This window comes from Dama dama, chromosome 8 (assembly GCF_033118175.1).
Source record: "Dama dama isolate Ldn47 chromosome 8, ASM3311817v1, whole genome shotgun sequence".
In the NCBI taxonomy this organism is placed as follows: domain Eukaryota; kingdom Metazoa; phylum Chordata; class Mammalia; order Artiodactyla; family Cervidae; genus Dama; species Dama dama.
In genome coordinates this window covers 43,565,631-43,590,935 of record NC_083688.1, presented here as the reverse complement: position 1 = coordinate 43,590,935, position 25,305 = coordinate 43,565,631, and the positions used below count along the sequence as shown (strand labels likewise).

Sequence of the window (25,305 nt, the reverse complement as noted above, 5' to 3'; positions counted from 1 at the left end):
TCACTCTCCTCTTTCACTTTCATCAAGAGGCTCTTTGAAGTTATGATATCTTTAAATAAACAAAATTGAGGAAAAATCAATTAATTCATGCAAGAATCTACTGCTCAAAGAGAGAGGGGATTGAATATTAGAGTCTTCCTTTCAAAAAGTTTTTTTTAACTTTTTAAATTATTTCATTTTTCTTTGTTTTACTTTGTGCTAGTATCCATCTTCCCCACTAAAATTTAAGCTTCCTGAGACCAGGGTGTGTATCCATCCTACTCACCACTATATTCCCAGCACCTAATATAATGACCATCATGTAGCAGGTATTTAATTAACATGGGATAAATGAAGGAATGAATGACCATTTCTTTGGCATGTAAATTGGTACAAATTTTCTGGGAAACAATTCAGCAATAGACATTTTACCCTTAAGACTGTACATTCTTCAATAGTAATAGATGTGGACAGAGAATCAAGTCCTTTGGTAAACAGAAACATTCCTTATAAGCATATGCTATATAAAGTACATTTTAGTTATAAAAATTCAAAACAACTTGAATTTTAAAAGTTATATATTTGGTTAAGTCAATTATGGTATCCATATGATGCAATGTCATGGTGGTATTAAAATCATTTTTATAATATTTAATGATATGGGAGATTCTAATAACATAAAAGTAGATTTGAATTACATGTATTATTTCATTAACTTATTAAAATATGAGTATATATTTACTATTTATGCATGAAAGTATATACACCAAAATATTTGCTGTAGTTGTATGTAGGTAGAGGGATCATGAGTCAGGGTTTTTTAGGTTTTGGGGGTTTTGTTGTGGTGGTGGTGGTGGGTTCTTTTTTTTTTTTTTTCCTTGGTTCCTGTTTTTAGCAAATGCCAGCACTGTTTTAAACACTTTATTTGTATTAATATATCTTAACTTTGTTAATATAACTTAACTTTGTTAAGCTTTTTAAACAGCCTTATAATAAATTACACCTATTTAAATTGTACAATTAGATAAATTATCTTTAAGTGTTAAATATTGCTATTTTTCTATAATGATTTTAATGCAATCAACTTCACTTTTCCTTAGATTTTAATTATCTATAATTATTTGGTAGAATATAAAATTATTCAACCATCAATTTTCTTCTATAGAAACATTAAATATTGCTATGATTTGAAGGGGCAGCTTCTAGTTTTCTGGAGATATAATTGACATATAACATTGTAATTAGTTTAAAAGGTACCCTATAACAACGTGATACATATTGCAAAATGGTTACCACAGTTAACATCAGTTAGCACACATCATTACTTTTTTTTCTTGTGATGAGAACTCAAGATCTACTAGGTAAGTTCTGACACCTGTCTATACTCACGAAACACCACAGTCAAGACAAACATTTCATCTTTCCCAAACGATTCTTCTGCCTCCGGCCTCTAACATCAGTCTCTCTCATTTCCAAACCAATCTGCTTTCTGTCCCTATAGACTGGTTTTCACTTTCTAGAATTTATATAAATGGAAGCATACCATATATACTATTCTTTGTCTGGTTGCTTTTACTCCACATAATTCTTTTGAGATTCATCCATATTGTTGAGTGTATCAGTACTTCCCTTCTATTTGCTACTGAGTAGTATTTCATTGTATGTATATACTAGCATTTTATCCATTCACCTGTTGATGGGTATGTCAGTTGTTGCAAGTTTTTGACTATTGCAAATAAAGTTGCTATGACCATTTGTGTATAAGTACTTATGTGGCCATATGCTTTCATCCTTTTTGAGTAAAATACCTAGAAGTATAATGCTTGGATGATATGGTATATTTAACATTTAATTTTTCAAGAAATGGTCAAACTGTTTTCCTAAGTGATTGTACCATTTTACATTCTAACCAACAGAGAATGAGCATTCCAATTCCTCTGGATCTTTGTTAATTCTCAGTACAGTCAGTCTTTTTAGTCATTCTAATAATTATGTGTTGAGGGGAGGGTTCTTATTTATACTTGTGTTTTCCTATTTTCTTCAATGAAATATATCTTTCATAATTAAAAATTGTTTAAAGTAACTAAAATAAAAAGTATCCTAGTCTAATATGAAGTCAGTCTGGAGACTCTTCTCATTCTAAAAACTACCCAATATGGTCTTCAGAGAACCCAGCAATAGCTGTATAGCCTGCATAAGCCTTCCTCAAAATATAACAATTTTTTAATCAGTTTTCTTTTCAAGGTTATAACCATGCTGGGGTTTTAAGAAAAAATTTAAACACACATAAACCTCTTTAACATATTATTTCCTCTTTCTGTTTTCTCTTCCAGCTCTTATTCATCTACACACATGTTTTATAGAGCTTTAACACACAATTCTATAGTTTACCATTTTTTACTTGTTGTTATATCGTATTTTCCATACTGCTGATTTATCTTTTCAACCATAATTTTAAATGTCAAAATAATGCATTGAAAATTTCCCGTTGTTTGGCTGTTTCTAATTTTTTATTATTGATGATGTTGTAATGAACAACTTTGTACAAAAAGCTTGTTTCTTCTTTTAAATTATTTCCTTATGATAATACCCAGGAGTAAGATTCCTGATCAAAGACAAGAATATTTTTCTAGATCTTGATATGTACTGTCACATCGCTTTCCCAATGGGGCTTACTGATTTTAATATCACTTGCCATGTGTCAGCTCTAGTTTCTGCGGCATTTGCGAACTTACTAGGTATAACATACCGTATTGTTCTAATTGGCATGCTGTTGACTGCTCAGCAGGTAGACATTTTCTCGTGTCTGGGATCGCCGCCTGCCGTCCTTTGCTGATTCAGGATGCTCTTTGTCTTTGCAGACCCAGTGCCGAGGGATATGACCCTTGACCCTCTTTGTGCTTCCCTGGCTGAGCACATGCAGACCCCTGAGGCAGACACTGTCCAAAAGGCGTAAGTATTCAAAGCCATCCTAACATGACCTTCTCAACTTTTGTTTTTCTTTGCTTTTAATGAACTTCATTTCTGTTTTTTTCTAAGCGACATAAAGATTCTCAGCTAACCAATCACAGGCTCTGACAGCCAGAATTAAATTACTGGCTAAGAAACAAAGATTTGGGGGAAGGATTATATTGTGATGTGTTTCCTACTTAAACCTGTTCTTGGCTGGGTGAGTGAGAAGCAAAGTTGAACTCAAAACCGTGTGGGAGCCACTGTCTCCATTTTTCCACATGTCTGAGCTCTGCGGCCATGCCCAGAAAGCAGAGGTCTGTCAACTCAACCTTGGTTTCTCCTCTCAGCATTCACTCAGCCCTGGGTAAAATCAATAATACCATTAATATTAATAAATTGCTAAGATGTATTAAGTGCTTCCTACATGCTGACTATGTGCTATGAGCTCATCAGCCAGCAGCTCAGCCAGTCAGGCTTAGTCACTTGACCTCAGCCTTGTTTGGCAGTAGCGGCTGGAACGACAGCCTCTTGTGACCTCCCACGAGCCTCAGTGATTTGTGAATCTTCCCTCACCTGCCTCGTGGTATAAGGATTCCCTCCTGGGTCAAAAAAAGGCTGGCTGTTCCCTAGGACTAAAGAAGGACGAGCACTTGGGTGGTGAGACAGCTATCTGAAGAATTCCACTTTTTAACTTTTGTATTTCATCTTCTCCAAAATGGATTTAAACTGCTTATAACACCTGCCTATCCACACACACAAAAAAAGACTAAATACCAAAAAAAAAAAAAATTTTTTTTTAATCTGAAGGAAAAGAAAAAATATCAACAATCTCCAATAAGTGACTAAAGTTCAGACTTTCAAAAATGAGAGAAAACTGAAAAATAGAAAACTTCAGACTTTCAGACTGAATGTGAAAGCAAAAAAAGCAAAAAAGTAGCAACACAATCAGGTTTTGTGGTTCTCATTTGCAGCATGCTTATTCCTCAGGGGAAATAAAGCTTTTCCTACCACTAAATTCTAAAGGATACTTCTATGGGTTTTTATAGAGTGACACTGAATGATTTAAAGACTCATATATTTATAGGAAATTCCATTTACCTCATTCGACAAGTATTTCTCAAGTTTCTATAGTAAGGCTCTGTACTACCCCAGCACAGTAAATATAATACTGATTGAGCTAAAAAATAAAATATTCAGGACCAGGCCTGGGACAACAGTAGCTGCTGCTGCAGCCATTGCTGAATCCATGCGGCTCTGCCATAGTGACATTTTTACCTGGAGAACATTAAGTCAGCTGCCCTCCAGGCACATGGCCCGTGACAGTGGTCCTGCACAGGATCACACTCATACACCAGTGACCTTTGGTGGCTGAATCTGATCAAGAATAAAATTCAGAGGGTGTAAAAAATGGATACACAGGTTCATGTTCTGATGACAATCTTTCTTAAAGGTCACTTTTTCTTCAACTAAGCCACTGATAAAAGACACCTCACCCTGAGAGAACCCCAAAAGTGAAGGCTAAACTTTCTAATCTCCTTTATTCAGGGATGTGCTGAGAAAAAGAGGGCTAAGTGTGTAAAATGCCCACCACAGTGCAGTGCCTGGCAGAACACAGTTGTTCAATCAGTGTTTGTTCATTTTCCCTCTTCCTTGTTCACTAGTTTTTTTCTTTTTAATTGAAGTATAGTTGATTTACGATGATGTTGAATGGCTTGCTTGGAAACAACCCAAGCTCATTCCATCACTTTTGAGGTTGTACCCAAGTACTGCATTTTTAACTTTTCTCTTCTCTCTGAAGGCTATTTCTTCTAAGGGATTCTTGCCCACAGTAGTAGATATAATGGTCATCTGAGTTACATTCATCCATTCCCGTCCATCGTAGTTCACTGAGTCCTAAGATGTCGATGTTCAATCTTACCATCTGCTGCTTGACCACGTCCAGTTTACCTTGATTCACAGACCTAACATTCCAGGTTCCTATGCAATATTGTTCTTTAACACACTAGACACATCCACAACTGAGGATTGTTTCTGCTTTGGCCCGGCCACTTCATTCTTTCTGGAGCTATTAGTAATTGCCCTCTGCTGTCCCCCATAGCATATTGGACCCCTTCCAATCTGGAGGTCTAATCTCGGGTGTCATTTTTGCCTTTTCAAACTGTTCATGAGGTTCTCTAGGCAAGTATAGTAGAGTGGGTTGCCATTTCCTCCTCCTGTGGACCACATTTTGTCAGAACCTTCACTATGACCCCTCTGTCTTGGGTGGCCCTGCATGGCATGGCTCATAGCTTCATTGAGTCATGCAAGCCCCTTCACCACGACAAGGCTGTGATCTAATTTCAGGTGAACAACAAAATGATTCAATTATACATAACTTTATTTTTCTGGTTCTTTTCCACTGTAGGCTATAACAAGGTATCGTCTATAGTTCCCTGTGATATACAGCAAATTCTTTTGTTTATTTTACATATAGTGGTGTGTACACCAGAGTTTTTCTTTAGTTTGGTCCTGCTGTTTTACTTTTTTTCAAAGGGGCAAAGATTATAATGCGCACCATCGGCACATAGGACTTCCAGGACGTGGGCCTGACTCACCAGAAGGGCTGGATCCTATAGACACATCTTTTCTTCCAAGAGGAAAAGAAGGGAAGACTGAGCCAAGGCTGTTCAACCAGCAGACATCAAACAACATCAGTAACGTGAGTGTAAACACCTAGGTAGGCACTTGGCCCAAAACCCCACCTGGAAGGTGCTCCCATCAGGGTCGCCATGTCCAGTTGTACAGACTGCTTACTAGACAAGGGCACCTGCAAAGGGGGGCAGTGAGAGCTCAAATCCACTCTGCGGTTCACTCACCATGCCCTGCATCCCAGTGATGGGTTGCATCTTTCTGAAGCATGGGGTACCCTTTTCTAATTTCTACAAAGGTACTAGAAGGAAGCTTAGTTTTCCTACACTTTCATATCACTTCTGACATCAAATGTGTGACGGCTTTTCCCACATCAACCAATTCTTCAGCTCTCTGGACACCAACAAGGTGTCCTACAATCTACTCTGATGCTACCTACCAGGAATTAGCACAGTCCCCACAAGTTAAGGGCTCAGTCCCACATGCCTGTTCCACTTGAGCCACCAAGTCCCAGGTTGTCACCTGTACTTCTGGTCAAAAAGCTATAAATAGGGGGTTCCTACAACCCATCCTCAGGTTCAGTAATTTGCTGGAACAGCTCAGGAAACATTTAATCACTACTACTGATTTATTACAAAAGATACTTTAAAAGATACAGTAAGTCCCCTACATACGAATGAGTTCAAGAGCATGTTCATAAGTTCAATTTGTTCATTAAGTCCAACAAAGTTAGCCTAGGTACCCAGCTAACACAATCAGCTATATAGCACTGTACTGTAATAGGTTTGTAATACTTTTCACACAAATAATACATAACAAACACAGAAACAAAACATTTTTAATCTTCCCTAAAATTGGCCTGCAGTGTTGGAGACCTGGGTTTGATCCCTGGGTCAGGAAGATCCCCTGGAGAAGGGAATGACAACCCACTCCAGTATACTTCCCCAGAGAACCCCAAGGACAGAGAGGAGCCAGGTGGGCTACAGTCCATGGGGTCCCGAAGAGTCAGACACGACTGAGCGACTAACACTTGAAAAGTAGAATAGTACAGTGCTGGCATGCAAGGGCTGGCACTGGGTGAACGTTCTGGTCTTGAAGTAAAGATACTGTACTACTCTAGTCAACTTGTAAAGTATGCAAAAGCACCACCACTTGCAGAGGATGCACGCATGTGACAATGTACACCAGACACGTGAACTAACATGTGACTGGACATGCAGAGGCATGTCCACGTCTTTGGAGGCTCACAACTTGAAGGTCATATGTAGGGGACTCTCAGTCCAAGTGAACAGTGAGGAAGAGACACACAGGGCAAGGCCCTGACGGGTCTCAAGCACAGGTGCTCCTGTCCCCTTGGAGTTTGGGATGGGCCACCCTCCTACCACACAGATGTGTTCACCAGCCCTGGAGCAGTCCAAACACATTTGGTTAGAGCTTTTACGGGGGCTTCATTACACAAGCACGATTGATTAAGTCACTGGCAAATGGTGATTAATGCAACTTCTAACCCTCTCCCCTCCTCTAAGGTAGTGGGAGGCAGGGGACTGAAAGGTCCAAGTTCTGATCACGTGATTGGTTCTCCTGGTAACCAGTGCCCCTTTTTAGGGGCTTTCCAAAATAATGGTATTAACATAATCTCAGGTGTTGTTGGAAGAGGCTTGTTCATGAATAACAAAAGGCAGTCCTTTCATGTTTATGCTCCAGGAGTTACAGGCATGTCTCTCCTTTTATTGTGCTTCACTTTATTGACTTCACAGATGATGTGATTTTACAGATTGAAAGTTCAAGCAAGTCTATCAGCACCATTTTTTCTAACAGCAGTGGCTCATTTCATGTCTCTCTGTCACATATTGATAATTCTCAAAACATTTCAAGCTTTTTCCTTATTATTGTGTTTGTTTTGGTGATATGTAATCAGTTCAGTTCAATTGCTCAGTCGTGTCCAACTCTTTGCTACCCAAAGGACTGGAAGCAGCATGCCAGGCCTCCCTGTCCATCACCAACTCTCAGAGCTTGCTCATACTCATGTCCATTGAGTCGGTGATGCCCTCCAACTATCTCAGCCTCTGTCATCCCCTTCTCCTCCTGCCCTGAATCTTTCCCAGCATCAGCATCTTTTCAAATGAGTCAGTTCTTCGCATCAGGTGGCCAAAGTATTGGAGCTTCAACCTCAGCATCAGTCCTTCCAATGAACACCAAGGACTGATCTCCTTTAGGATGGACTGGTTGGATCTCCTTTCAGTCCAGGGGACTCTCAAGAGTCTTCTCTAATACCACAGTTCAAAACCATCAATCCTTTGGCACTCAGTTTTCTTTATGGTCCAACTCTCACATCCATATATGACTACTGGAAAAACCATAGCTTTGACTAGACAGACCTTTGTTGGCAAAGCAATATCTCTGCTTTTTAATATGCTGTCTAGGTTGGTCATAGCTTTTCTTCCAAGGAGCAAGTGTCTTTTAATTTCATGGCTGCAGTCACCATCTGTAGCGATTCTGGAGCCCAAAACAATAAAATCTCTCACATTGTTTCCCCATCTATTTACCATGAAGTGATGGGACTGGATGCCATGATCTCAGTTTTCTGAATGTTGAGTTTTAAGCCAAATTTTTCACTCTCTTCTTTCACTTTCATCAAGAGGCTCTTTAGTTCTTTGCTTTCTGCCATAAGGGTGGTATCATCTATGTATCTGAGGTTATTTGTATTGATACTGAAGTGTGATCAGTGAATGATATTTGATGTTACCATTGTAATTGTTTTGGGGTGTCATGAACCATACCCATATGAGATGTTGAATTTAATCAAAAAATATGTGTGTTCTGACTGGTCCACCAATCAGCCATTCCCTCTGTTCCTTTCCTGAAGCCTCTTCCCCGCCCTCATTCCCTGAGACACGACAACAATGAAATCAGGCCAGTTGATAACCCTGCAGGGGCCTCTAAGTGTTCAAGTAAAAGGAAACGTCTCATGCGTCTCACAATAGCGAACAACAACTCATGTTTCCCAATTTAAATCAAAAGCTACAAATGGTTAATGAGGAAGCCACATGGAAAGCTGAGAGGGGCCAAAAAAAGCTTAGCCTCTTGCACCAAACAGTTAGCCAAGTTGTGATTGCAAAGGAAAAGTTCTTGAAGGAAATTAAAAGTGCTACTCCAGTGAACACATGAATGGTAAGAAAACAAAATGGGCATATTGCTGCTATGGAGAAGGTTTAAGTGGTCTGGATGGAAGATCAAACCACCCACAACATTCCCATAAGCCAAATCCTAATCCAGAGCAAGGTCTTAACTTTCTTCAATTCTATGAAGGCTCAGAGAGGTGAAGAAGCCGCAGAAGAAGAATTTGAAGTGAGCAAATGTTGGTTCATAAGGTGTAAGGCATGAAGCCATCTCCATAATATTCAAGTGCAAGGTGAAGCAGCAAGTTATGCAGAGGCTCTAGCTAAGATAATTAATGAAGGTGGCTACTCTAAACAACAGATCTTCAATGTTGATGAACAGCCTTATGTTGAAAGAAGATGCCATCTTGGACTTTCAGGCTGGAGAGACATCAATGCCTGGCATCAAAGCTTCAAAGGACAGGCTGACATCATGTAGGGGCTAATGCAGCTGGTGACTTGAAGTTGAAGCCCATGCTCACTTACCATTCCAAAAATCCTATGGCCCTTAAGATTTATGCTAAATCTATTCTGCCTGTGTTCTGTATGTAGAACAACAAAGCCTGGATGACAGCTTATCTGTTAGCAACGTGTTTTACTGAGTATTTTAAGCCCACTGTTGAGAACTACTGCTCAGAAAAAAAAAAAGATCCCTTTCAAAATATTACTGCTCATTGACAATCAACTAGCCAGCCAAGAGTTCTAATGGAGATGGACAAGATTAGGGTTGTTTACATGCCTGCTAACACAACATTCTGCAGCCCACATATCGAGGAGTCATTTTGACTTTCAATTCTTATTTTTTAACAAATACACTTCTTAAGACTATAGCTGTCATACTTAGTGATTCCTTGGATGGATCTGGGTAAAGTCAACTGAGAACCTTCTGAAAAGTATTCACCATCCTAGAGGCCATTAAGAACATTTGTGGAGAATTCCCTGGTTGTCCAGTGGCTAGGACTCAGCACTTTTACTGCTGCGGCCCAGGTTTAATCCCTGGTAGGTGACCTAAGATCCCACATGCCTTGTGACATGGCAAAAAAAGAAAAAGACAACATATTAAAAAGATCATACATCATGACCAAGTGGGCTTTATCCCAGGGATGCAAGGATTCTTCAGTATCCACAAATCAATCAATGTAATACACCACATTAACAGATTGAAAAATAAAAACCATATAATTATCTCAATAGATGGAGAGAAAGCCTTTGAAACAATTCAACATCCATTTATGATAAAAAACCCTCCAGAAAGCAGGAATAGAAGGAACATACCTCAACATAATAAAAGCTATATATGACAAACCCACAGCAAACATTATCCTCAATGGTGAAAAACTGAAAGCATTTCCCCTAAAGTCAGGAACAAGACAAGGGGCCCACTCTCACCACTACTATTCAATATAGTTTTGGAAGTTTTGGCCACAGCAATCAGAGCAGAAAAAGAAATAAAAGGAATCGAGATTGGAAAAGAAGAAGTAAAACACTCACTGTTTGCAGATGACATGATATTCTACATAGAAAACCCTAAATACTCCACCAAAAAATTATTAGAACTAATCAATGAATACAGTAAAGTTGCAGGATATAAAATTAACACACAGAAATCCCTTTCATTCCTATACACCAACAATGAGAAAACAAAAAGAGAAATTAAAGAAACAATTCCATTCACCATTGCAATGAAAAGAATAAAATACTTAGGAATATATCTACCTAAAGAAACAAAAGATCTACATATAGAAAACTATAAAACACTGGTGAAAGAAATCAAAGAGGACACAAATAGATGGAGAAAGATACTGTGTTCATGGATTGGAAGAATCAATATAGTGAAAATGAGTATACTATCCAAAGCAATCTATACATTCAGTGCAATCCCTATCAAGCTACCAACAGTATTTTTCAGAGAACTAGAACAAATAATTTCACAATTTGTATGGAAATGCAAAAAACCTCGAATAGCCAAAACAATCATGAGAAAGAAAAATGGAAGTGGAGGAATCAACCTGCCTGACTTCAGTCTCTTCTACAAAGCCACAGTCATCAAAACAGTGTGGTACTGGCACAAAGACAGAAATATAGATCAATGGAACAAAATAGAAAGCCCAGAAATAAATCCACGCACATATGGACATATTATCTTTGACAAAGGAGGCAAGAATATACAGTGGAGAAAAGACAATCTCTTTAACAAGTGGTGCTGGGAACACTGGTCAACCACTTGTAAAAGAATGAAACTAGAACACTTTCTAACACCATACACAAAAATAAACTCAAAATGGATTAAAGATCTAAATGTAAGACCAGAAACCATAAAATTCCGAGAGGAAAACATAGGCAAAACACTCTCCGACATAAACCACAGCAGTATCCTCTATGACCCACCTCCCAGAATATTGGAAATAAAAGCAAAAATAAACAAATGGGACCTAATTAAAATTAAAAGTTTCTGCACAACAAAGGAAACCATAAGCAAGGTGAAAAGACAGCCTTCAGAATTGGAGAAAATAATAGCAAACGAAGCAACGGACAAAGAATTTATCTCAAAAATATGCAAGCAATTCCTATAGCTCAATTCCCAAAAAATAAAAGACCCAATCAAAAAGTGGGCCAAAGAACTAAACAGACATTTCTCCAAAGAAGACATACAGATGGCTAACAAACACATGAAAAGATGCTCAACATCACTCATTATCAGAGAAATGCAAATCAAAACCACAGTGAGGTACTATTTCACGCCAGTCAGAATGGCTGCTATCCAAAAGTCCACAAACAATAAATGCTGGAGAGGGTGTGGAGAAAAGGGAACCCTCTTATACTGTTGGTGGGAATGCAAACTAGTATAGCCACTATGGAGAACAGTGTGGAGATTCCTTAAAAAACTGGAAATACAACTGCCATATGACCCAGCTATCCTGCTGCTGGGCATACACACCGAAGAAACCAGAATTGAAAAAGACACATGTACCCCAATGTTCATTGTAGCACTGTTTATAATAGCCAGGACATGGAGGCAACCTAGATGTCCATCATCAGACGAATGGATAAGGAAGCTGTGGTACATATACACAATGGAATATTACTCAGCCATTAAAAAGAATGCATTTAAATCAGTTCTAATGAGGTGGATGAAACTGGAGCCTATTATACAGAGTGAAGTAAACCAGAAAGAAAAACACCAATACAGTATACTAACGCATATATATGGAATTTAGAAAGATGGTAACAATAACCTTGTATGCAAGACAGCAAAAGAGACACAGATGTATTGAACAGTCTTTTGGACCCTGTGGGAGAGAGTGAGGGTGGAATGATATGGAAGAATGGCATTTACAAGATAATATGTAGATTATCATATGTGAAACGAATCACCAGTCCAGGTTCAATGCATGATACAGGATGCTTGGGGCTGGTGCACTGGGATGACCCGGAGGGATGAGATGGGATGGGGAGGGAGGTAGGAGGGGGGTTCAGGATGGGGAACACATGTACCCCCATGGCAGATTCAAGTCAATGTATGGCAAAACTAATACAATGTTGTAAAGTAAAATAAATTAATTAATTTTAAAAAAAAGAAAGAAAGAAAAAAGAGATTACAATTTGTTGAAGCCTCAGATGATAGTTAACAGTTTTTTTGCAATATAGCATTTTCAAATTCAGGTATGCACACTGTTTTTTTAGACATAATGCTACTGCACACTTAATAGACTACATAAATAAACATAATTTTTATATGCCCTGGGAAACAAAATATTCATGTGATGTGCTTTATTTCCAGTATTCACACTGTTGGGGTGGTCTACAGCCAAACCCACACTATCTCTGAGATACGTTTGTGCAAGGGTTTTCAGAGCTCTGTGTCAGAGGCTAGGTTCAAAGACCAAACATATATTTCTTATTTTGTCACAATATTACAGGTACTGAGGGGGTAGTCATGGCCTGATTGTGCCATCCCCTGTTAGGAAGAAACGCTATGCTGTCCCAGTCCTTGGGGAAAGGTGAAAACTGACATAGCCATGGTCATATGCTTGAAGTTTCCCAAAAGCTAGCAAATGATGCAACAGTGAATAAAGCTGGCTTTGATTTAAACTATTTAATCATTAATTGTGGCAACAGCAATCACCAAAGGTCAAAACTGCTTCACTTTGATCCAGCTCTGTAGATGATGGTTTAGCATCAAAAAAGGGGGCAGGACTTCCCTGGTGATCCAGTGGTTAAGAATCCTCCTGCCAATGCAGGGGACATGGGTTGGATCCCAGTCCAGGAAGATCCCACATGTCACAGGGCAACTAAGCCCGAGCACTGCAACTACTGAAGCTTGCACTCTGAAACCCAGCTCTGCAACCAGAGAAGCCACCCATGAGAAGCCCGCCCTCTGCAACTAGAGAAAAGCCTTTGTGGTAACAAAGACCCAGCACAGCCAAAAAGATATAACTAAACAAAATTATTTTTTTATAATTATTTTAAAAGAGGGGCAGATCATCAAGTATGTTCTATTTCTCTTTCCTTCTGTGAAATTATACCTGAAATTATATCAAAGGCTGAATCTTAGGAGCTCTCCTCCAGCTCCACACTCTCTGTCTCATTCATTTGCTTCATCTGGAACCCATGTAAATTCCATTCTAAGCCATTCTGTCTTGTTCAACATAATCTCCCTTGTCTTCTGTTTTTTATTTTTGTTTGTTGGCCATTGGGATCTTAGTTCCCTGACCAGGTATTAAAAGTGCTGAGTCCTAACCACTGGACTACCAGGGAATGCCCCAAATAATCTCCTTTTGATTTTTTTTCCCCTCTTGCTTTCTACTTTAACATGTTCCCTTTCCTCAATTTTTCCCCTTTAGGAGATGGAGTTGATTGAAAAAGCCAAGAGCAAGAAAAGGGCCAAGACAGATAAGTCCAAGGCACCCAAGAGGGAGAAAGGAGGAAAACTCCATGAGGAAGCAGAGGCTGCTGTTGGTAAGGGACCATCCGGGAGAAGACACCTAATGGGAGCCGGAAGGTGTTATGGAGAATCAGCATGGATCCTACGGGACAAACTGTCTGTGCTGAGTCTCCTTGACGACCACAGCTAAGACGGTGTTGTGGCCTTACTTCATGTCAGTATCTTGGGAGACAGGGATAGAGGAAACTGGGGAAGCCTGGAGGCCTGTAATTAACAAGAAAGGAAATTATAATAATAATACCAACACCTACTAAATGAACACGCACTGTATTAGTGATAGCTTACGGTGAACGGTGTCGGATTCTTGATCTCCAAAGATTTAGCTTCGGGACCAGGGACCAGGCTTGACCACTCAAGAGCTTTTGTATAGCAGAATTTTATCAAAGTATGAAAAGGGACAAAGAAAGCTTCTGACATAGACATCAGAAGGGGGATGGAGAGTGCCCCACTCGCTAGTCTTAGGAAGGGAATTATATACTTTTTAAATTAGTTATTATAATAAATCAAAAGAATGTCTCAAGGTTGTAAAGATCTTACTAGACCCACTCCCATAATATATATTTTAAGATAACAGGATTAGTCAGAAGGTTTTCAGGAAGGAGAAACATGTCCTCAAGCAGGATACATTATTTTTATATAGTCCTTACTAAGGAATGTAGGAAAAAACATGTCCTTTCCTCCTCCTTGAGAATTCCAGGCCCCTGTCTCCTCCTTGAGAGCCCCAGATCCCTTTCTCCTTCTCAGGGACCCCAGACTTCTTATCAACCTGCCTAGGAACTGACTCTCTCATTAGCAGCTCTGCATTTATGATGTCATGAAATCCCCACATATCCTTAAAGCAAGCACCATTATTATATCATGTGGCGCGGCTGGCTGATTTGAGTAACATCGAACAGTAAAAAGTGGCGGACCGAGGGTCTGAACCTGCCATTTGATTCCAAACCCATGCCTCTCAAACTCTGCCTCTATAAATAATAAATAAGTCATAAGCTGAGAATCAGGCCATGGGAGCATTAGGGAAGGGGAAGTTTGCAGCATGCTCTGCACGGTTACTCCAGCTGCTGCTGTTTCCTCTTGGTTCGCCGTGTTGCACCTCACAGGGAATTCAGGTGCCTAGGCTTCTGAGGACCCTCTTTTTAAATTAATTTTTATTGGATTTACAATTTGATTTACAATGTTGTGTCCTGAGGACTTTCTTTAACCTGAAACCTACACCCATTTTTTCCCGGCCATATGAAGACCCTCAGAACAAATCAAAGGCTATAGCAGCAAATGACACCGGATAGCCAGCCTCCTGGGCCAGATTTTTTTTTAACTGAAGTGTAGCTGTGCCAATCTCTGGTCTACAGCAAAGTGACCCATTTATACAATATAGACACTTTTAATATTCTTTTCCATTGTGGTTTATCACTATATATATTGAATATATCAATATATATATTGAATATAGCCCCCTGTGCCATACGGTAGGACTCTGTTGCTTATCCAGATCTATTTTTGAGGTCTGCTTTTTAAAGTCTTGCTGAGTTTACATTGCTGTAGCCTGTAACTTGGGTAGCATTAGCAGGACTGGAAAAGGAAATACTTGTGGCCCCCAGTGGTGAATTTAGAAAGAAGTATGGAAGGCTTAAACTGTGCCAGGTTACAAAGTTGCAACCTCAAGCTAGACTCTTTTTTTTTTTTTTCTTCAAGCTAGACTCTTGAGGCATGATTTTCCAGCTGTGCCTATAGGTCTTCTTTCCTCCAGAGAGTCTTGTCCCCACCATAGGTCAGGGTGAATCAGAACTCTTTTAGTAGCAAGACTGCTGATTACAGTTGAGGCAGGTTCTCAAAGGGTGGTCCATGGGCTGTGCTGTGCTAAGTCGCTTTAGCCATGTCTGACTTTTGTGACCCTAAGGACTGTAGCCGGCCAGACCCTACTGTCCATGGGATTTGGGTTGCCATGCCCTCCTCCAAGGGATCTTCTCAACCCAGTGATTCAACCCACGTCTCTTATGTCTCCTGCATTGGCAGGCGGGTTCTTTACCACTAGCACCACCTGGGTCTATGGACTGCCCTTCTCAAAATCTTTGGAGTGATAGCTAAAATGCAGATTCCTACAAAATCAGGGCGGGGCTCAGGTATCTGCACACAGATGATTCCATTGCACATGGGAGTCTTAAAGTCACTGAAAAGGATACAGAGTTCATGTTTATTAGCTATGCCTCTATCCCCAATTGTTCTCTCCTAGGAAAGTCAAAGGAATCAAAAGTTGAAAAGAAATCAGAGCTAACTGCCAAAGGAAAAAAACCAAGAGCCAAAGGGAAAAGGACACAGAAGGAAGGGAATCTGGAAACAGCTGCGGAGCTGAGTGGGCCTGATGTCATTAACTCTAAGGAAACCAAAGACCACTCAGGTGGAGGCGTCTTCCGCTCAGGTTCTGGTGTAGAGGACCCTTGGCTCTCTTCCAAAGTTGAGGCTCCTGAGAGTCAAGTTTCTATAGATGGAAGGTCATCGCCCACCCAGACTGCAACTGTCCCCGCAAACACAGAACCTGAAGGAGAGGGAAGCCACGAGGACCCTTCTAAGGTAGGCTTCAATATTCTGGCCAGAGGGATCTCTGTCCTCACTGGTACAACTGCAGAGGTGGGGAAAACTGCCCCGGATTATATTAAACTGCCTAATGATTTTATTTATTTTGTTTTTTTTCTTACCCTTTAAGATGCCAGATCTGATAAAAGACACTAGGGTGGCAGAGTCCCTCAGAAATGAGGCATTCTGTGAGGCTCCCGAACTGCCAGGGCATGTAGCCACCCCTCATGAGCAGAAAGGTGGCACAGCTCTCATCTGTGAGAAGCACACGCCTCACAGCTAAAAGGAAAGATGAATTCAGGTCTCAGAGCCAAGCACATATCCTTGACTTAGCCCAGAGTTTATGCATGGCTTGCCTCCCCAACACTGTAGAAATTCCTCCATTCCTAATCTGCTTTACTGTGGCACAAAGCTGGGCCACAGACAACTTACATACACATCTATCTGCCTTTTCTTTGAACACTGCAAATGTACCCACAGCTAAACCACTATGGTTTAAACTCACAGAAGTTACATGCAAATATGAACAATTCTGCTGAATTTCATTTAATCTCTACAGCCACACTCGTGACCCAGATATGATGCACCCCATCTCATACACCTACAAGCTAAGATTAAAAGGGTGAGATGTTTGCTGCCATAAGTTGAGCAACCATCAAGTGGCAGAGTCAAGACTTAGATCTTTTGACTCCAAAAGAGCTCCAGAGCTCTTGCACTATTTTAAATTATTATGTATTTATTTTGTAGCCCCTGGTCTTCCAAAAAGGATTTCAGGAAGCTTTTTCCTTTCTAAGTTCTCAGTCTTCCCAGCTGCCAAGGCTACAGCATTCTACTCCATAGAGCAGATGAAAATTTTAAGCTGTGGGCAGAACTTTTCTGAGCCTGCTATAGACTCAGAATTTCTAAATTTATTGCCAGTACACAGTACTGCACTGCCTCTGCAAAGGCTAAATAAGATAAGGAAGTACCCACCCCATAGTGGATACACAGAGCTCCCATGGGAGAGCAGCCATCCAGCGTTCCCCTCAGAGGCACACTTCTGACTGAGGAGGAGGCATCAGGAAGAACAAGAAATCTAAGACACTCTTCACAGAAACTGAGAGAACCTTTCATTGGAAAAGTAGATTTGCATAGGATTAAATAGGCGTCTGACACATCTACACCTAAGACTGCTCCTAAAGGAGCCTTTAGCTAGAACCTGTGGTTCTGATCCCTGGCTTCACATTAGCATCACTGGAAGATGTTTTTTAAAACCAACAAGAAAAATAATATATTTTTAAGTAGGTGGTTGGGGGGGAGGAGAAGTTTCCTGGCAGTCCAGTGGTTAGGACTCTGTGCTTCTACTGCCAGCCATAGCTGCATATACTGCTGCATAGCAAAAAAAAAAAAAATTTTTTTAATAAAATTTTAAAAACCTGCCAAGGCCTCCCACCTAAGTATTCTTATTTCATTGGTCCGGGTGGGGCTTTGGCCTCAAGTAATCTTTAAAAGCTCCTTGGGTAATTATTAGACACATGTAGCAGACATGGTAGCTCAGCTGGTAAAGAATCTCCTGGGTCAGGAAGATCCCCTGGAGAAGGGATAGGCTACCCACTCCAGTTCTCTTGGGCTTCCCTGGAGGCTCAGATGGTAAAGAATCCGCCTACAATGTGGGAGACCTGGGTTTGATCCCTGGGTTGGGAAGATCCCCTGGAGGAGGGCATGGCAACCCACTCCACTGTTCTTGCCTGGAGAAATCCATGGCCAGAGGAGCCTGGCTGACTACAGGCCATGGGGTCGCCAAAAGGCTGACAACTAAGTGACTCAGCACAGCACAGCAGGCCTTATGTTGGCACTTGCACTGTTTACTTCTGGTAACAGCCAGCCAAGAGGAAGACAGTAGCAGACAGATTAAGCTGTTACCCTTGAATTCTGAAGCAAGTAAGAGAGAGACGTGGATCCTGGTCAGTCAGAGCCCAGAGCCCGGGCCAGAGGTAGTGGAGTTTGTACGACTGTGGTCGGAGTGTGGAAGCCACCTTATCTCCGATGAGAGGCCATGTGGTGGGAGTGGAGGGGGGCGTGCTGCCAAGAGGAGGTCACCCGCGATCACTGACAACACGCTGGCTCCTCAGGCCTTCCTCATCAAGAGGGAACAAGAGAAGGCTTCCCGGGACAGGCTGCGAGCAGAACGGGCTGAGATGAGACGGCTGGAGGTGGAGAGGAAGAGAAGGGAGCAGGAGGAGCGGCGGCGGCTCCAGCAGGAGCAGCTGGAGAGGGCAGAGAGGATGAAGGAGGAACTGGAGCTGGAGCAGCAGCGCCGCGCGGAGGAGATCCGGTGGGTGGAGAGGCCATGGTCACAGCTGTGATAGGAAGCAGGAGACAAGTGGGGCTGACCTCCTCTGGGTGTACGCTGGCTCTGAGGCTCATCGTTGCTGTTCAGTTGTTTAGTCATGTCCGACTCTTTGCGACCTCATGGACTGCAACACGCCAGGCTTCCCTGTCCTTCACCATCTCCCAGAGCTTGCTCAAACTCATGTCCACTGAGTCGGTGATACCATCCAACCATCTCGTCCTCTGAGGTCCCCTTCTCCTTCTGCCTTCAATCTTTCCCAGCATCAAGGTCTTTTCCAACGAGTCCACTCTTTGCATCACATGGCCCAAGTATTGGGGCTTCAGCTTCAGCATCAGTCTTTCCAAAGAATATTCAGGGTTGATTTCCTTTAGGATTGACTAGTTTCATTTCCTTGCTGTCCAAGGGACTTTTTAAGAGTCTTCTCCAGAGGCTCATGCCCTGAAGGTAAAACAGCATGTCTCATTTTATCCTCAGTTATCCCAGGGACAGTCTGGACCAAAGATAAGATAAGGTGTCTTAAACCGTTAGGGTTACTCCAGGCAGATGTTCATGGGACCTTCCCTGGGGCGCTTTGAGATCTGTTCCAGCAAACATTTGTTATGCCTCTTGCCACACTCTCTGCATTGCACAAGGCCCTTCGATAAGCTTCTGGGCTCATTTAAACTTCCCAACAACCCAGTGAAACAGGAACTTGAAAATCCATTTGATAAGAATGGAAAATGATGGAGAAGGAAATGGCAACCCACTCCAGTGCCATTCTTGCCTGGAAAATCCCATGGACGGAGGAGCCTGGTGGTCTACAGTCCATAGTGGCACAAGAGTCGGACACAGCGACTAAACCAGCACCACCAATTTGTTTTTTGGAACTAAAAGTGTCCATCAAAGTGACAACACTACAAAGATTTAATTGGAAAGTGTTTTAAATTGGCTTTTTCAAATGATGGAGAGACAGAGACAGAGGTCTCCATCAATAGGTCTCACCTAATGGGCAATGGAGGTTTTCTGGACAAAGTCTCTGTAAATAGTAACTTCATTAGTTTACCTAAAATAACCATTGCATCTAGTGGTATAAACATTGTATTTTATTTTCAACAAAATTTAATACAGTTAATGACTGGAACTAATATTAACAATTGACATTAAATATTTTTCTGGAATTTAAAGAATGCCACTGTTAAAAGAATAGCCTATCAGTTGGTCTTCAATATTTAACCAAAGACATAAAATAAATCTAGATGAAGGCAAAAGGAAAAAAAAAAAAGAATGGAAAATGAGGATCTGGGAACGGAAGGCCCGGCCCCAGAGCAGAGCTGTCGAAAGTTTCAGGCTTCTAGTTCCAGTCCTGTGGTGCGCTGGCTTCTGCTGTTCAGTCAGGCTTCCACTGGAAAAGGAGTCGCTGCATGACTACAGCATGCAAAGCCCCAGCCAGAGGCACGGCGTGTCCCGTAAGGACCCTGCAGTGTTCCTGCCGTCTCCCTTACCTGTTCATGGGTCTTCTCAGCCTCAGGAAACAGAGACTTGAGGAAGAACGACAGCGGCAGGAGGAGGAGGAGAGAAGGCAGTGGCTCCAGTTGCAGATGGCCCAGGAGCGAGCTCGGCAGCAACAGGAGGAGTTCCGGAGGAAATGTCAGGAGCTGCAGAGGAAGAAGCAGCAGGAGGAAGCTGAGAGGGCTGGTGAGAGGCACTCCGCTCTCTGCAACTCCCTGTTATCTGGGACAGAAATATTTTTATCCCCCTGTGGGTGTTCATTTGATTCTCCCCAGAGTTATTCCTATCCTAGGTCTCAGTGTGAAGCACTCTAAATGGGGAGGCTGATTTTTTTTTTTTTTTCCAGTGATTAGTAGGTGTGACTCTAGTGAGCTGAGATAGAAGATCAAAATTAGAAAGACTTGTTTGTAGCAATGACTCTTGTGGTCCCAATCAGTGATCTCCTGGAGCGGGACCCAGCCCCTTGCATTGCCCTTCCAGCATTGCTCAGAAGCTGCCTAAACTGGAGACACAGCTCTGCTCCTTGCCTCCTTCCCTAGCAGGAAACAAACACCTGGATGGCTGCTGGGCAGCCTTTCAGGTGATGTATGGATTTTCTGTAGCCTCATATTTGAGGAATAGGAAAGTGCTTCAGCAGATGATCCCCTGTAGAGTGGTCAGACCAGCTGAGTAAGCACCAAGGTTCTCCATACCCTGCCCTGACGCCTGTCTCCAACCCATCTGCATACCAGGTTCTGGAAGATTCTTCCCCAAAGTCTTGTGTTAACTGCACAGTGCACTGCACACAGTAGGTACTTGATAAAGGACTCTTAAGTTAGTAAATGAACATAGGGTAATACCCACAGAAGATCTGGCAACCAGCTGTCAGGTAAGCCATAGAACATCTCATTGGGAGTCCCTGGGAATCAGACTTGACAGTCAGATCAGAGAGTTGTTTTCTCAAATAACGAGACCCCTGCTAAGCCTACCTGCTCTTCTGTTCTGCAGAGGCAGAAAAGCAAAGGCTGAAGGAGTTGGAAATGCAGTTAGCAGAAAAGCAAAAGCGCCTGATGGAAATGGCTGAAGAAGAACGGCTGGAGTACCAGCGGCAGAAACAGGAAGCAGAAGAGAAGACTCGGCGGGAAGCAGAGGACAGATGGCAGAAGGAAGAGGAAGCGGCAAGGTTGGCTCAGGAGGAAGCCATGAAACAAGCCCAGGAGCAAGCCAGGTATTTGACATTTGGACAACAGTTTCAAGAGTGGGATTGTTCAAGGGTTTGACTGCCTGCTTCTAGTACTAGCTTTGAGCTGCCTTTGGACACGTGAAGTTCTCCCACTTCCCATAGCATGGTTTGGAAAAACTGAAAAATAAGGATTCTCCTGCTAAAAAGGTGATAGAATTTTTTGATGGCTTAAAGAACTGATATTGAAGTTAGACGGGGTTTAGAGATCATCTAGCTCAGCCCTCTGCTTCTCAGATGAGAAAAGCAAGTCCCAGAGAGAAGGACCCTGATCAGGGCTATCAGTGAACTAGGAGCAGTACCAAGACTAGACCAAAGACTCCACCCCCACCCCTGATTCTGAACCACTGTCTTTCTCAGTATGTATTTACTGGGTACCTATTATGTGCCAAACACTGTTCTGGACACTGGGAACTCAGGATTAAGAAAGACAGACATCTCTTCTCCCGTGGCATTTACATTCTAGGGAGGGGGGTGGGGAGACAGACTCTAAACAAAGGTTTTTTAAGTTGTCAATAAATGTTATTCAAAAATTTTTAAAAGGATTGCAGGAGGTTTAGTTTAGACAGGTTGGCCAGGGCAAAACCTTAGCAGAGGTGATATATAAGGGTGAGACCTGAACGACAATGAGTTAGTCACATAAACATGTGGAAGAAAAATATTCCAGGAGGTAAACAGCAAGTACAGAAGTTCAAAGAAAAGAATGAGGCTAGCATGGCGAAAGAATAAAAGAAAAGTTAGCATGGCTGAAATGAAGTGAACAAGGCACAAGGAATACTTGTAGGTGAGGTCAGAGAGTTAGGCCTTTTTAGTAGAAATAGCTCAGAATCAGCCATCGAAGCCAGCAGCATTTCCCCCCTTTATTCTCTTACAATAATGATTATTACACCTTTCTGATAATAGAATCTCTTTAGTAATGTGCTTTCTATTGACTCCTTAAAAACCAGGTCCTCCATAGTGGCTATTATCATAAATTTCCCCTCCTTAGGGAAAGCAACAAAGTCATCCTCGTTTAGAACTATCACAACTGAAGGGTAAAGAAGTCCAGCAAAGAAAACCATGTGATTCCAATCTTAACTGTAAACAAGTCCCTTGAAATTTATTTTCTACAACTTAAACTGAATCTAAGCTAATAAATACTCTTCAGGGGACAAGAAAAAAAAAAAAAAGGAAGCCAGAATAACTCTATTTCAGGGTTTTCCACCTTACCTTGAGTTGTTCTCCTGGATGTTCCTCAGCTGTTATGGGAATTACAAAATAGATTAAGGGAAGTCTTGATTCAGCTTCAAAATTATGCATTCCACATATCACAACAGTAGGACTGGGTTCATAAGTATTGAAACCAAAAGCAAAGCTATTAGAGTTGCAATTTTCCACAAAGAAACCCGGCCAGAAATACAAGGGGAAGTTGAGCTCTTGTGCAACACTAATCCAAGTTGCTTTGAAGAAACACCTTCTCTCCACCAAGAATAAGTAATTAAAGGGGTATGTGAAGGGTGTGAAAGAGCCTCATTCCAGCAAATGTTAGAACTTAATGCCAGCTGGCTTGATTTCATCTTCGCTTGTGTGACACTGACCCAGGCATACTTTAACTTTTCTGGCCTGTTTCTTCATCCCTAAGACAATAGAGTCCCTTTATGAATACAAATGTAAGAACTGTTACACCCTTCCTTTTAACATTTCTAGTGGGATCATGATCCTTGAAACCTCATATGTAAAGTTATCGAATGAAGACAACATGACCTTCCACTAAAATGCAAGTCAGTAGCCCCAAGTCTAATGATGATTACTGACATTCTTAGTGAAAATTATTCAATGAGCTTATAAAGACAAATTCTAGGATGCTTTATCAGTGTTGTGATCATGGATATGAATTGTTTCTTAGGCAAAAAGATGCTTTGAAGAAACATCTTCATTTCCACCAAGAACTCCATAAGGAAGCAAGTGGCCTACAGTGGACACACAACATTTCCAGACCATGGGTCTACTCTTACTTTCAATTCCTACAAATACCAAGACCTTAAGACTAGAAGAAAAATAAAGAGTTGGAAGATGGTAATGGAAAAAGAGAAACTTCCTTCTATAATGAAGTGCCATACTGAGCTCAATTAGTTCCATTTCATCTGGTTCACCTCACTGTACAGCTAAGTTCACTCTAGGACCTCCATCCACACCACTGTCAAGTAGCCACATGTAGCTATATAAACATAAAACATTCAGTTCTCCAGTCACACTAGTCACATTTCAAGTGATCAATAACTGAATGTGGCTACTGGCTACAATATTGGACAGCAGATACAGAACATTTTCACCACAAAAAGTTATATTGGACAACACTGTATTCTTGAGCCCTGAAAATTAACCAGCCTTGAGGTTTTGCTCCTAACTGTGCCTTGAAAAACCAGCCACTCACATAATTTCCCCATTTTAAAAATCACACTGGGGCGGGGGGGGGAGATCAGGATGGGGAATACATGTAAATCCATGGCTGATTCATGTCAATGTATGACAAAAACCACTACAATATTGTAAAGTAATTAGCCTCCAACTAATAAAAATAAACGAAAAAAAATCACACTGGCTCTATCAAGTGTCCTGATTAGATAATTTATCTTTAACATCTTTAATAACAGTAAGTATCTACTACAGAACAATCATTAAAGGAGATGAAGAACCTTTAACAAATAAGATACATAAAATGATGTTAAAACAAGCAGTTATCTGAAGCAAAATTTTCCCACAAATTTCCTTTGGCCCTACTCTATACTTCAGTCTGCATTTAAAAACGGAATACTTGCAGACGATTCTCTGGAAATTTCACACTAATGCTTATAAGGTGCTTTCTACAGGAGCTGCACTTCCACAGACCAGAAGTCAAGCTCTGTGTTTGTACTGCTGTGCTATTGGATTCGCTTAAATTTGATGCTTCAACTCCTTCCTTTACGCAACATAGAAATAAAATGGCCAACACACTGGCTATCGTAGTGAATATGTCACAGTCTTTCTCAAACTTGTCGACCCTACTTGCACATTCATTCATTATTCAGTTGATTCAATGATACTTAGATGAGAAAGGAGCATCTCAAATAATTCAACCAAGAGAAGGAAGAACAGTCAAGGAGAACATCCTTGTGGGGGAGATTACCACTCCTGATTTTATTTTCTCTCCTTTTACAAACTTCAGAAGTTGCAGTCAAGCAGTAGTTGCAGTCAAGTGTAGAGTGGCTACACTAAAATGTTATTCGAGGTGCCTTCCAAATCTAATATTCTATTAAACTGCTGCTGTTAAAGGCCTAGTTTATCAACACTACTAACCAGATAAGCACATTTTTCAGTTAACCATAGCAGAATGCACAGCATTTAGAAGAATCTAATAAACTAAAATCAAGTATCCCCCATAGCTAAGCTCCACCACCTAAATGCCAAGTTTCAGAGATGCAAACAAACCTACGATACCAAACTACACATACGCGCATTCTGGATAGCTCAAATAGCCTTTCAGGTTTCTCAGGCCTGACAGAAATATGCAACTCAATGAGGACTTTCTGGAAATGGGCCTTATTTCTATTTACTATTTAAAACAATCGTCTAAAAGTTCTGATTTACCTAGACTATATATATATATACAATACAAATAATTTTTCAGGTAGGGTCAAAATAAGAATTTATAAGACAAGCCAATTACTTTTCAACAGGAAATTTGAGAAGGTATTCAAACTGTAACAGTTTGCATTAGAGATAGGTTTTATTTGCTCTTCTAAAGTAGCTAGATGACATTCTATTTGGAATAATACCAAATTGGATTACATATGTGCATATATATTCTGAATTCTACTCATTAAGGAGTTAAAAAGTTCAGCCCTCTATTAAGGAACTAATTTAGTATTTTAATTTTACAGTTGAAAAGAGGATATAAAGAAATAAAATATAAACAACCTTAACTACAGAGAACATTTTGAAAATTGTTAAGGGAAAAACTGAAATTATCAACATCAATTAATTTTTGGTGTGTCCATTTATTCAATATATTGGG

General features: G+C 40.9%; 1 protein-coding gene across 1 annotated transcript in view; it reads left to right on the top strand.

Annotated features, from left to right (window-relative positions):
• Window positions 1-24,256, top strand: part of KIAA2012 (KIAA2012 ortholog) — a 126,910-nt gene extending 102,654 nt beyond the window's left edge. Inside the window, exons 15-22 of the mRNA XM_061148997.1 lie at window positions 2,841-2,931; window positions 5,464-5,629; window positions 13,562-13,676; window positions 15,893-16,230; window positions 18,345-18,547; window positions 20,067-20,239; window positions 21,041-21,260; window positions 23,158-24,256. Coding sequence (XP_061004980.1) covers window positions 2,841-2,931; window positions 5,464-5,629; window positions 13,562-13,676; window positions 15,893-16,230; window positions 18,345-18,547; window positions 20,067-20,239; window positions 21,041-21,260; window positions 23,158-23,296 — 1,445 coding nt within the window. The 3' untranslated portion in view covers window positions 23,297-24,256. The remainder of the gene's footprint in view (window positions 1-2,840; window positions 2,932-5,463; window positions 5,630-13,561; window positions 13,677-15,892; window positions 16,231-18,344; window positions 18,548-20,066; window positions 20,240-21,040; window positions 21,261-23,157) is intronic.
• The last annotated feature ends 1,049 nt before the right edge of the window (window positions 24,257-25,305 follow it).